The sequence below is a fragment of the Oncorhynchus mykiss genome, chromosome 2, assembly GCF_013265735.2.
Source record: "Oncorhynchus mykiss isolate Arlee chromosome 2, USDA_OmykA_1.1, whole genome shotgun sequence".
Taxonomy (NCBI): domain Eukaryota; kingdom Metazoa; phylum Chordata; class Actinopteri; order Salmoniformes; family Salmonidae; genus Oncorhynchus; species Oncorhynchus mykiss.
The window spans coordinates 95,164,506-95,178,514 of NC_048566.1; the positions used below are offsets into that span (position 1 = coordinate 95,164,506).

Consider the following 14,009-nt stretch of genomic DNA (forward strand, 5'->3'; position numbering starts at 1 on the left):
CAATCAGATTTTAAAAACAGATAAAAATGCACGTTATGGAACAACGGGACTGTGAAGAGACACACACACACACAGGTACAGACACGCATACACATAATAAGACACACACACGTACATATTGATTTTGTGTTGTAGATGTGTGGTAGTGGTGGAGTAGCGGCCTGAGGGAACACACTTAATATTTTGTGAAAGGTGTTATGAAATCGAATGTCATGTAATATTTTAAATTGTATATAATTGCCTTAGTGGTGCTGGACCCCAGCAAGAGTAGCTGCTGGGATCCTTAATAAATACAAATTATTTGAGGGAACTGTGCGAATTTGTGAAGTAAGCTAAATGGTGTCACGTCACCCTCTACTGGTCAGAGACGTTCAAAACATGTCGAGAATTTTCCAGCTACTCCTCAAGCCACTCGTACTCGGATTTTGAAGCGCGGTCCAAATCTGATTTGATGACATAACGAGCTTTAACATGACAGAGGGCTTAGCATCGCACGAGACTAATGTGAAAAAATCCCTTTCACCACGACACTCTTGTATAATTCCATTTCACAAAGCACCTTTTTTGGTTGTTGTATATCAGGATTTTCACAGTCCCAATTACATTACAGGAATTTCCTATACAATTCAAGGCACTTGTCCTGCGTGGTAACAAAGGCACCTGTATTGACCTATTGAACGGCCGATTGGCCGTTCCTAGTGTAGCATCATTGGATAGAGTATGTTTTTATGTTCTATTAAAATGGTGTGTCATTTCAGACTACCTGAAGAACCTGTCTCCAGACTCGGCAGATTACAAAGACACACAAGGTGAAGCAAAACACTTGGTATCATGGTCAAGGATGTCCTCTGCATAAAATCATTCTGAGACTTATTCCCCTCAAAAGCACAGGGTCTCCACATTTATTGTAGAGAGCAGGACAAACGTAGTAGCTGTAATAAGACGAAAGTGAACCAGGAAGTCTAGGGGGTTAAATGTGTTTATATTAGTAATATAATAGTAGCCTAATCCCTGTATCTCCATATCCACCCACAGCTGCTCTGGGCATCGTGAAGGAGGTGGCCAACCATGCCAATGACATCATGAAACAGGGGGTGAGATGGAAGAACATTGTTTTAATTCACTGCCTTTATGACCGTACCTGTGGTGGAATATTCACTTTTATTTATTGGATATCTTTTCTCTCAGGATAACTTCCAGAAGCTGATTCAGGTTCAGTGCCGTCTGAACGGACACCATGAGATCGTCCTGCCTGGGAGGGTGGGTATCAGCAGGGACCTCCCTGGCTCACTGATAGGAATTTGGGTTTTTCATTGATTATGGATTGGCTTCTAAAGAGTTAAATCACTGGTGTCTGATGTGTTACTGAAAGAGTTAAATCACTGATGTCTGATATGTTACTGAAAGAGTTAAATCACTGGTGTCTGATGTGTGGTGTGTTAGTGAAAGAGTTAAATCACTGGTGTCGGATGTGTTACTGAAAGAGTTAAATCACTGGTGTCGGATGTGTGGTGTGTTCCAGGTGTTCCTGAAAGAGGGTGTTCTGATGAAGCTCTCCAGGAAGGTCATGCAGCCCAGGATGTTCTTCCTGGTGAGTAGGAAACAAAATTAGCCTTTCTTAATTTGACTCGTTCTGATAGTGCCTTCTGATTCGTCCCTACTGAACACTACCCAGCTGTGTCTCCTTCCTTTCTCCCAAAATATGTATCGGATCATGAGATCTGATCATAGCCATGGGAAGTACGGGAACAGCCTCAATTCACCGGGGGCATAGACTCTACAAGGTGTTGAAAGCGTTCCACAGGGATGCTGGTCCATGTTGACTCCAATGCTTCCCACAGTTGTGTCAAGTTGGCTGGATGTTCTTTGGGTGGTGGACCATTATTGATACACACAGGAAACTGTTGTGTGAAAAAGCCAGCGGTTTTGCAGTTCTTAACACAAACCGGTGCGCCTGGCATCTCCTACCGGTGGGCCTGGCATCTCCTACCGGTGGGCCTGGCATCTCCTACCGGTGGGCCTGGCATCTCCTACCGGTGGGCCTGGCATCTCCTACCGGTGGGCCTGGCATCTCCTACCATACTGTACCCCATTCAAAGGCACTTCACTTTTGCCTTGCCCGTTCGCCCTTTGAATGGCACACATACACAATCCATGTCTCAAGACTTACAAATCCTTCTTTAACTCGTTTCCTCCCCATCTACACTGATTCGAAGTTGCTTTTACAAGTGACATCAATAAGGGATCATAGCTTTCACCTGGATTCACCTGGTCAGTCTACAGTACAGTTGGAAAGTATTCAGACCACTTGACTTTTTCCACATTTTGTTACATTACAGCCTTATTCTAAAATGGATTAAATAGATTTTTTTCAGCAATCTACACACAATACCCCATAATGACATCACAATACCCCATAATGACATCACAATACCCCATAATGACATCACAATACCCCATAATGACATCACAATACCCCATAATGACATCACAATATCCCATAATGATATCACAATACCCCATAATGACAAAGCGAAAACAGGTTTTTAGAAATGTGTGTGAATTTATATTTGCAAATTGATATAAGTATTGAGACCCTTTGCTATGAGACTCGAAATTGAGCTCAGGTGCGTCCTGTTTCCATGGATCATCCTTGATGTTTTTACAACTTGATTTGAGTCCACCTGTGGTAATTGAGTGGACATGATTTGGAAAGGCACACACCTGTCTATATAACATCCCATTGTTGACAGTGCATGTCAGAGCAAAAACCAAGCCATGAGGTCGAAGGAATTGTCCGTAGAGCTCAGACAGGATTGTGTCGAGGCACAGATCTGGGAAAGGGTACCAAAAATCATTCTTAAATGGAAGAAGTTTGGAACCACCAAGACACATCAGAGCTGGCTGACCGGCCAAACTGAGCAATCGGGGGAGAAGGGCCTTGGTCAGGGAGGTGAGTGACCAAGAAGCCGATGGTCACTCTGACAGAGCTCTAGAGTTCCTCTGTGGAGATGGGAGAACCTTCCAGAAGGACAGCCATCTCTGCAGCACTCCACCAATCAGGCCTTTAGGGTAGAGTGGCTAGACGGAAGCCACTCCTCAGTAAAAGGCACATGACAGCCCGCTTGGAGTTTGCCAAAAGGCACCTAAAGATTCTCTGGTCTGATGAAACCAAGGTTGAACTCTTTGGCCTGAATGCCAAGCGTCACGCCTGGAGGAAACCTGGCACCATCCCTACGGTGAAGCATGGTGGTGGCAGCATCATGCTGTGGGAATGTTTTTCAGCGGCAGGGACTGGGAGACTAGTCAGGATTGAGGCTAAGCTGAAAGGAGCCTTGTACAGAGAGATCCTTGATGAAAGCCTGCCCCAGAGTGCTCAGGACCTCACACTGGGGCGACGGTTCACCTTCCAACAGGACAACGACCCTAAGCACACAGCCAAGACAACGCAGGAGTGGCTTCGGGACAAGTCTCTGAATGTCCTTTAGTGGCTCATCCAGAGCCCGGACTTGAACTCGATAGAACATCTCTGGAGAGACCTGAAAATAGCTGTGCAGCATCGTTCCCCATCCAACCTGACTGAGCTTGAGAGGATCTGCAGAGAAGAATGGGAGAAACTCCCCAAATACAGGTGTGTCAAGCTTGTAGCGTCGTACCAAAGAAGACTTCGAGTCTGTAATCGCTGCCAAAGGTGCTTCAACAAAGTACTGAGTAAAGGGTCTGAATACTTATATAAATGTGATATTTCAGTTTTTTTATTTTTTTTATAAATGAGCAAAAATGTATTGATGAGGAACATAAAGGCTGTAAAAAAAATAGTGGAAGGGGTCTGAATACTTTCCAACAGCAGTGTATGTCATGGAAGGTGTCTATGACTCAGTGAAATTCAAGCTACACATCACAACTGCTGCTTCCAGACTCTTATTATTGTTATTATTATTATTGCTAAATACTGCACAATTTAAAATTTAAACACTACCCCCCCCCCCCCCCCCCCCCACCCACCCCACCCAATCCCCCCTTCTCCAAAGGACGTGTAAATATTGGACTATAAACTGTGCTTTCCTGTATTATACTTATGGGAAAAAAATATATATTCTACTGAGACATTTAATTTACATTCTTATATTTTATTGGTTCTTATTGTTGTTGCATTGTTGAGAAGGAACCTGCATGTGAGCACGGAAGCCTAGGGCATGTAAGGAACCTGCATGTGAGCACGGAAGCCTAGGGCATGTAAGGAACCTGCATGTGAGCACGGAAGCCTAGGGCATGTAAGGAACCTGCATGTGAGCACGGAAGCCTAGGGCATGTAAGGAACCTGCATGTGAGCACGGAAGCCTAGGGCATGTAAGGAACCTGCATGGTGGACGCCGTATACCATGTTTATCCTGACCCAGATGACTAATAAAACTTTAAACTCTCGAGTGTTGATGAGCGATTCCAATGAATACATGTGTGTTTTTTTTTGAACCAGTTCAACGACACGTTGCTGTACACCACACCTGTTCAATCTGGCCAGTTCAAACTCAACAACATGCTGTCTCTGGCTGGGATGAAGGTGAGAGCTCGTCAACTGTGTCTGAAATGGTACCCTATTCCCTATATAGTGCACTAATTCTGGCCAGAGCCACATAAAGCAGTAGAGATACATTTCAGATGAGTTTTTAGCTTTAAATGTTCTACAACAAAACAATGTTATTTCTCTGATAAGAGAGCTTGTAATAGTTATGTTAAAAATGAATGTGATTGCAGGTCAGCAAGCCCAGCCAAGAGGCCTTTCAGAATGAGCTGACCATTGAGAGTGTGGAACGCTCCTTCATACTCTCTGGCAGGTGAGAACCGGTCACAATATAGAGCAAGTTGTAATGCTTCATATTTAAGCAATAGGGTCTGAGGGAGTGTGGTTTATTTATACCACGGCTAAGGGCTGTTCTTATGCACGATGCAACGCGGAGTGCCTGGATACAGCCCTTAGCCGTGGTATATTGGCCATATATCACAAAACCCCCGAGGTGCCTTATTGCTATTATAAACTGGTTATCAACGTAATTAGAGCAGTACAAATAAATGTTTTGCCATACACTCCCTGTCAGCCAATCAGCATTCAGGGCTCGAGCCACCCATGTTATAATTCTGATAAGCATGTATGAAGCTATATAATCTCTTATAAAAGGGATTATTGAACATGGCTGGCGGCATTTAGTCAGGATCGGTATGAGATTATTATAAGACATTATAACAGGGTTCATACATTCTTATGACTAGGGCACATGACCCTTTAGTCTCTAAGCTCTGATGCTGCTGGTCATTAGTTGTCTACCAAACTTGCTAACTGCCTGATATTAACTGCCTCCTAATCACAATGACATCAATGTAAATGTGTTCGAAAATCTAATCAAACACTTCATGAGAGCCCATGAGCTCATGTGGCGCAACATTTCTATAGGCTATGTAATTGCGCGAGAAAACAGAGTGATGGCCTCTATTAAAAAGAGGAGGACCCCATCAGCTTTCTATAGGGTAGGTCTACTACATATATTTCTCAGCTTTCCTAATATTTACCATCATGCTTATATTTACAACAGGTGTATAGCCTACCTGGCTGGCATGAAAATAAACCACTGGAAAAGCATCCTCCATTCGCTATTTAAGTGCATAGATGACAGGTATTTTTCCCTGGTGCCCCTGTTTAAATACAGGTGCATGATAATGGTCCATTCTAATTCAAAACAAATGTCACACATACTATATTATTTAGTATATTTTAAGACAAGATTAAATTAAGAATAGTCTGATGGGTGACAATATTAGCCTACCACGTGTGAATTATATATTATCAGTTGTGAATGATGCCCATCATAAGAAACAATGCCTTCGAAATACATTTGCACACCTCATATTATAATAAGGTTTGTAATCACTAAAGTGACCAAATAACTTCTTAAAATTAAGCACATTAATCCACTTTACAAGGGGTGTAGAGCCTAACTTGTATTTATAAGCAGTGGGTGAGTTTCAAGTTTAGGGAAGATCATTTTCACCATAAAAATGCACCCTTTTATAATAAAAGCATTACCTGCATAATTGCATTTGCGGTCACTTTTGATAATGGTGTTTTTCCCGCTAAACTTATAGCACAACCATGTGCGCATTGCTGCCCCTATAATGTGAAATAATAGCCTAATAGTTTATCAACATGTTATTCTAAACGTTCTAATCTGTTGAGTCAGCCACATTGCATAAAACAGACCCGATCACGTGACGGAGAGCGGTGTGTGAGAGACGTTTCAGATTGCGCAGCACACACGGGGAGAAGGGCTTGTCAAGTACTTGTCAAATTGTGAATGATAGACTATTGGCGTGTGTACAGCCTGCGTAAAAAAACTAAGCAGAGCTCATGACTTCCAAGCGACTTTTTTTCCAAATCATCAGTCTCATCACGCAGCCTTTACAACGTATTACAAATCAAAACATATAGCCCAACGTTTGTAGAGCAACTAAAGTAACCGCTCAACACAGAATAGCCGCATGTGTTCACTCCCTCAAATCGTTTGGAGAAAATATGCTTTCTATTTTATTCAGCTTTATTCAGTTGTATTCTTCATATTATAAAATATTATAAATTATAAGCAAATCTTGTCTGCTAAATGAACTAGTGTAGCCCACAGCCATTTGGCATAGCCACATCGGGACCTAACTCAGAGTATGCTATTATTTTTTGGTGAAATAGACTACATTTTCTTCATATCATGCTTCTTTAGACTTGCCTAAAATAATGGATTTATTGTGAAGGTGTAGGCTATATTACATGGATTTATTAGCCTATAATCCTTTAAAAAAAAGTATATGTGCGGAAGCCAGGAGTTGCTAAATGTGTTTATGTTAATTAAAGGTAAATTACCGTGACACCGAGAGTTATTTGCTTGACAATCACTGGCTGACGAAATTTCGTGACCACCACAGCCCTAATTACAACAATTATTTTAAATAATTGTAACTACATAATAATACATTAAACCTGCTGGCCTAGTATTGGTGTTACCCATCTATTTAACCTTGCATTAAACAATAATTTCATGTCGAGTTCAGCAGTAGTCTGACACTGTCTTCTTCTACTGTAGTTCTGCGGTTGAGAGAGATGATTGGCTGGAGGCCATCTCCACAGCGATCAATGACTACACCAGGAAGAAGATTTCCTTCATCTCCAGCAAGACTCTGGAGGAGGTAGTGATGACATAATTATAGCATGTTATAAGGGGATCGTACATGACAAGCGTTACGATGCATTATAACTGCGTCATAGTGCATTATACCTGCAGGCTTTGAATAAGATATTATATAGGGTTGAGATCGGGAGAAGACAGAGTTCTATTTCTCACAAATTGGGCAATAAAGTCTATTCTGTTCTATACTATTATTTTCTATGTGCAGACTGGGTCTGAGAACAGTGGCAGTGGGGCCCCTTTGGGTTCTAAGGCCCCTATCTGGATCCCAGACCCGAGGGCCACCATGTGTATGGTCTGTACCTGTGAGTTCACCCTCACCTGGAGACGACACCACTGCCGAGCCTGTGGAAAGGTGATGGGTACAAATAAATAGAGCATTAAGAACATTTGAATTAAAACATTATTACACTGTATCGCTATGGATGAGGGGCATCTTCCACTGGGACCACAGAACGTACAGTATGCCTCAGTGGGTTTAAGAATTTCACACACAATCATTTAAGAAAAGCTGTACCGTTTGGTTTATGTTTGAACCTTCCAACCTTTTGGTTTATGTTTCTGGGTATGCAGTAGATATAATGTCATTGCAAATATCGCACACTCTAGAATGCCGTTCAAGCCAATCAGAAACGAGTATTCGACAATCCCGTCGTGGTATAGTAATTCATGTTTGTATACCATCTATAGGTGGTGTGCCAGTCCTGCTCCTCCAACAAACACTGTCTGGAGTATCTGAAGAACCAGCTGGCCAGAGTGTGTGATCAGTGCTTTATTGTACTACAGCAGAGAAGTAAGATGTGTGTGTGTGTGTGTGTGTGTGTTAAAGAACCAGCTGGCCAGAGTGTGTGATCAGTGCTTTATTGTACTACAGCAGAGAAGTAAGATGTGTGTGTGTGTGTGTCTGTGTGTTAAAGAACCAGCTGGCCATAGTGTGCGATCATAGCCAGCAGAGGCGTAAGGCCTGTCTCCATGTAACACACTGGTACACAGTAGAGGGCCCACTGCCCTAGCCTCTATCTTGTTGTGTTCACGCCATACGAGATGAGGCTACCACTGGCCAGTCTGACAGTGATTTGCTTCTTTGTTCACTTTGGGTCACCGTGATCATCTGTTAATTGTCAGGGCTCCCACCACAGTATACTATGACAATAAACTTGTCATTTGCTGCATTAGCAATGTATCTGAACACAAGACATGCAGGCGATAAACCAAATAGAACAGCAGATTCAGAAGCCATTTTTTACAGATTAACACAAGTACCTGCTAAGGTATCTCCAACAATGACGTGATGTCAATAAATGATGGATTGGCTTTTAATATGGAATAACATTCTTGATGGGAAAAAAAATCCTATGTGTCGTTTTAATCAGAAAAGGGACTCCCCCCCCATTAGATGGACATCAGTACAGATTAGAATAGATCTTGCTTCCAAACAGTGGTTCATTGATTGATTGGTTTACTTTATTAGATGAAATAAATCCATGCAGAAGAACACTATACATTTTGGTCTCTGTGATTATGGACGCATCTTTTATCCGATTCCCTTTTTTCCAGGTGAAAAGGACCTGTCTGCCACTCTCTCCCCTGGTGGAAAATCCTCCTTTGCTTTCGCCAGGAAAACGAAGAAGATCCCTGCTGCCCTCAAGGAGGTGACTCGTCTACCACTCTAAAGTTCAATCAGAGTCGTTCGTTAGGGGCATCGTAGGAAAATGTTTCATAATGGAAAATGAGCATTTCACGTTCAGATATCTCCCCGGTTCAGACTGTTTTCATTCATTCGGTGCCCATTTGAACACGACCAATGTGTTACTGATGATTAGTCAGTGACGTTATCCAATGATCTTTGGTGTTTTCAGGTGTCAGCGAACACAGACAACTCGTCTATGAGTGGTTACCTGCAGAGGTCAAAGGGCAATAAGAAGCAGGGGAAGAGGCTTTGGTTCGTCATCAAGAACAAAGTCCTGTATACGTACGCTGCCAGTGAGGTAGGTGCTGCCGTAGAATGTATTGTAAATACATCTGATCAAGATGTTGTGACAAAGACTTTCTCCATGTTTTCTACACCTGTTACTCACATAACACTCATGCCTCTGCTATTCTATATTTTGAGACAGTATTTCAGTTCTGTTCTGCTATAGGTTTTTTTTTAAATATGAAAAAGACAACTGTGTTTGAGTTTAATTCACCAAAATCCGAAAAAGACAACTGTGTTTGAGTTTAATTCACCAAAATCCAACTTCCGTCTCTCTCTCCCTCTCTCTCTCTCTCTCTCTCTCTCTCCTGTCTCTCTCTCTCTCCTCTCTCTCTCTCTCCCCTGTCTCTCTCCTGTCTCTCTCTCTCTCTCTCTCTCCTGTCTCTCTCTCGTGTCTGTCATAGGACGTGGCAGCGTTAGAGAGCCAGCCATTGCTGGGCTTCATGTTGAAAGAGGAGGAAGAAGGGGCAGGACCGCCAGTTCAGAAGCAACAGTTCAAGCTCTATCACAAAAACACGCTGCATTACATTTTCAAGGCAGACGACAGCCAAACTGCCCAAAGGTAGAGTACAGAAGGATTTGAACGCCAATCATATGACGCTGATTCATTGAATATATTAGATCTTTTCTATATGTTTTAATACATACATAAGGGAGCTCCAGCCGGTGACGCCTCCAAATACAATTGAAGAAAATCATCAAGGAAAAAGCTTATTTCCATTGTGGTCCTTTTGAAGAGTGAAGGGGTGGGAGGGGGGGGGGGGGGATGCAACAAGGTTATTGATTCCAGAGTTATGGATTTAAGGGCTGGGGAGATGAGCTATAAGCGGTAGTACTTCACTTTATCTCTAAGAGTTATTTATTTGCCCCTTATTTTACCAGGAAAGTTGACTGAGAACACATTCTCATTTACAGCAACGACCTGGGGAATAGTTACCGGGGAGAGAGTTTACCTGAACATAATATTGCAGCTTCTCTATAGGATACCTATTTGTTCCCGCTTGAAGACGTACGCATACTTCCCAGCCAAAACAGTCCGCTAGTGTTTGTGCATATATTATGATGACATTTTGTGACGTTTTTGGACTTCGGTGAGGTGTTTTTTGGCACGCTATTTTTTTTCTGGGGACAAGCCGAAGTTCGGAGCTGAAGTCTACGCACCTTTGTCGGTGATTGGTCAACACAAGGGATTCTTCAATAATGTATTTGTCATTGAATAAGAGACGAGTCGTTTTCCTGCATATTTTTTAATTGAAAAATACTGCACCAAACATTTTAGTTGGATGTAAAATTGCGCAAAAAATGGCAATTAATGACAGATTTATTGAGTTATCTTCGATAAATTTGATTATTTTTGAGGAAGTGTAACTGGCTACAACATCTCAAAATAGACAAACAGTACTATTGCGCTCCCCCCCCCCCCCCCCCCCCTTGTTTTTCAAGCGAAGGTATTTTAAGAACTGAAGCATGCTGATACCATACTCTCAACTGTGATACACATACGTGATAGCCTACTAACGGTGTTATTTTGTCTTTGACAGGTGGATAGATGCGTTCAAGGAAGCTATGGTGCTCTAACCATCATTCTCTGTACCTGCAGTCGATGAACTGTACCTAAAGCAGTGACGTTACGAAGGTGTGGCCGTGTCACTGTATGACGATGTGAATTTTGTAATTGTATTGCAATACAATTAATTATGTCTCTACTGAAAACCAATAAGAGCACAGTGGAGGCATTCATTGCTGATGCAAGCATAATACCTATATCCCCAAATGAAGGATTTCTAAGCAAAAATGAAATGCACATTTTTATTGTTGATATGAAGCAGATTTTTGGGTGGGATTATGGCTCATAGAACACAGGTGGGTCGTTCCATCAATTAGGTGCCTTTTTGAGCAGTCTAACGGGGTGAAATAAAACATTGGATTTCACCTCATTTTAACATTTTATCATGAAGAGCACATGTTCAACTTCATAAAAAAATAAAAAAAAACATTTTCCATCTCGAGGTTGAATAAAAAATATACGATAGTATAAGTGCAGGTATACCAAAGTAACAGGGTTGGTGATTTCATCTTTAAACAGTCATAAATCCCCTTGTGACAGGAGGATTGGAAGTTTGTTGTGTGCCACAGGGATGAGCAATTGAAAGTAAACTTCTGATTTTTGTTTTATTTTTTTTGTTAAACATTTCTAGCCTGTCCATCTATGTGTAACAGGGTTGACATGTTATGTTCGACCCACTCACTTTTCCACTTAAAAACCCCAGAAAATGGCCAAGATTAGTAGAACCAGTTTACCTGCTTATACACTATAGTTTGAATATTAGATATTTATTTTGCAGAACAAGGATAAGGATAATAAGGAATAGTTTCACCATATTAAAATGAGAGTTCAGCTCACAATAACAGGGTTGACAAAATGAGGGACAGATGTAAATTAATCACGAATCACATTAAAATAAATACATTTTCAGAAATTACTTTGTAAAAGTAACAAACAATGATGGTGAAATCTTGGATAAATGTTGGGATTAAAGTGTGTTAAAATCTTCATAGTTGGTCCAAGGAGGGATTTCAAAATTCATCATTTTTGCACTTTAGCAAGTGTTTTATTAAATGATCCATGTGCTATATATTAAAGGGCACTTCAATTTTTATTTTTATTTAACTAAGCACGGCACTTAAGAACAAATTCTTATTTACAATGACGGCCTACCCCGGCCAAACCCTAGCCAGGACAATGCTGGGCCAATTGTGTGCCGCCATATGGGACTCCAAATCACTTCTGGTTGTGCTACAGCTTGGAATCGAACCAGGGTCTGTCGTGACGCCTCTAGCACTGAGATGCAGTGCCTTAGACCGCTGCGCCACTCGGGAGCCCAAATTAATATAACAGGCTTTTAAAATGCAATATTTGGCCGCGATTTCTACTTAAAATGTCAGAGACGCAAAAGGCACTTATTTCGTGGAACAACCCAGGTTGTAAAGTCCTTATACATGGTTGAAGACCATATTTGGCCTTATTTTACCAATTCAAATGCCTTCAGCCCTGGAGGCTTGCACATAAGAGCTGTAGAGTTTTGTTACCGACGTGTCATTGTGTCATTACTGGTGACATCTGCATTTTTTTAGTATTTACCGTTAAGGTTGATTGAATATCTTATTTTAATGCATTATGCAGAACAGTCAAATAAATGTGTGGTTTTATCACAGGACTTGTTCTATGGAATGTTGTTGATTCATTAGACCATTGCAGTTATGTCATCAAGGGGGGGGGGGGGAGACAACGTGAGCATAATTCACACCATTACAGCTTTATCTCAGACACTGCATTGAGTAGTCCAGACATGTCTGTTTGTTTACGGCACCTGAAAAACATTCATTCATTTGTGTGTGGGGGGGAATTCACTCATGAACACATGGGCCTTTGCACTTGTTCTGTGGGAATGAATAAATCAAAACCCAACAGTTTACCTCTCAATATTCCTTTATTAGGCACTAGAGCACTCAATCCTAGTTATGAAACTCTAAAATGTTGCTATCATGGATACTGATTTTAAATAGAATATTAAATAAATCAGGTTTACATGTATTTTATATTTACTGGTCTGATTACCCTTTTCTGCACTATGTGCCTATTTTAATAAACACTTGTCGTATTTCGCTGTCTCATCTCTTATGCCATCCACAGTAGGCTAACGCGACAGAATTGTGGGCCTGGGACAGAATTCCTGTCTTGTTTTTACTGACGGTGCAAACTAGGCTATTGGTTTAAAGAAAATCTCAGAGATCTCAAATTGTGGGAAGGATACTGTAGTTTGCAGGCCTAAGTGATTAGTATCAAGTTCTGAATAATCTCTCTGATTACCCGTTACTTTGAACAGTTCTCCTCCTCCTCACCTTTTTCCTTCGCTTGTGTACTTCAGTGCACAACACAACAGCTGTCTGTGACCAGGCGAAAAAACTTTTCCAAGCTAAAACTTCATACCATAACTGCTAACCGCTACACACAGGCTACATCGTTGTCACCATAATTAGCTAACATCATTGTCAACATAGCTACTAAAAACGAATGTGTTAGTAAACCCGCTACAATCATGCAGTACAGTGTACAGCAAGCAGTTTGGCACTTACACCGGAGGGCCCCGGTGGCAATAAATTAATACAACTAAAAGCTTACCTTGACTTGGAAGAGTTCCTGTGTTGGATAGCCTTAGCCAGCTAGCTATCATATCTCTCTCTGTTTGAGTAGGCTAAACTAGCTAGCTGCATTCACTAGCTTAGTAAGTGAAAGTGAAAAATACAACAAAATATAGCTAGCTAGCTCTCTCACTCTCGCTTGCGTCTCCTTTATTTTTGAAGAAATTAATTTGAGTCAACTACTCACTACATATTATGCACTGCGATGCTAGCTAGCTGTAGCTTATACTTTCAGTACTAGATTGATTCTCTGATCCTGTGATTGGGTGAACAACATGTCAGTTCATTCTGAAAGAGTCCTGATAGGTTGGAGGACGTCCTTTGGAAGTCATCATAATTACTGTGTAAGTCTATTGAAGGGGGTGAGAAGAAGAACTATAGGTGTTTACCACGTTTTGGACCCGTTCCTAAATGGACCTGGGGCTTTCCCAACTGGACCCTTCGTGGCTATACTTTTTTTTTTTTTTTTTTTTACATAGAGACCCGTTCTGAACGGACCCGAGGACAACTAGATCCCTTCTGAATGGACCCGAGGACAACTAGATCCCTTCTGAACGGACCCGAGGACAACTAGATCCCTTCTGAACGGACCCGAGGACAACTAG

At 41.5% G+C, this 14,009-nt stretch overlaps 1 protein-coding gene across 1 annotated transcript in view; it reads left to right on the forward strand.

The window, feature by feature from the left end:
• Positions 1 to 13,256, forward strand: part of LOC110502438 (FYVE, RhoGEF and PH domain-containing protein 6) — a 28,846-nt gene extending 15,590 nt beyond the window's left edge. Inside the window, exons 8-20 of the mRNA XM_036959911.1 lie at positions 759 to 809; positions 1,036 to 1,094; positions 1,189 to 1,260; positions 1,523 to 1,591; positions 4,478 to 4,561; positions 4,756 to 4,835; positions 7,125 to 7,227; positions 7,435 to 7,581; positions 7,917 to 8,019; positions 8,784 to 8,878; positions 9,086 to 9,214; positions 9,606 to 9,763; positions 10,743 to 13,256. Of these exons, the coding sequence (XP_036815806.1) occupies positions 759 to 809; positions 1,036 to 1,094; positions 1,189 to 1,260; positions 1,523 to 1,591; positions 4,478 to 4,561; positions 4,756 to 4,835; positions 7,125 to 7,227; positions 7,435 to 7,581; positions 7,917 to 8,019; positions 8,784 to 8,878; positions 9,086 to 9,214; positions 9,606 to 9,763; positions 10,743 to 10,779 (1,187 nt within the window). The 3' untranslated portion in view covers positions 10,780 to 13,256. The remainder of the gene's footprint in view (positions 1 to 758; positions 810 to 1,035; positions 1,095 to 1,188; positions 1,261 to 1,522; positions 1,592 to 4,477; positions 4,562 to 4,755; positions 4,836 to 7,124; positions 7,228 to 7,434; positions 7,582 to 7,916; positions 8,020 to 8,783; positions 8,879 to 9,085; positions 9,215 to 9,605; positions 9,764 to 10,742) is intronic.
• Positions 13,257 to 14,009: the final 753 nt, after the last annotated feature.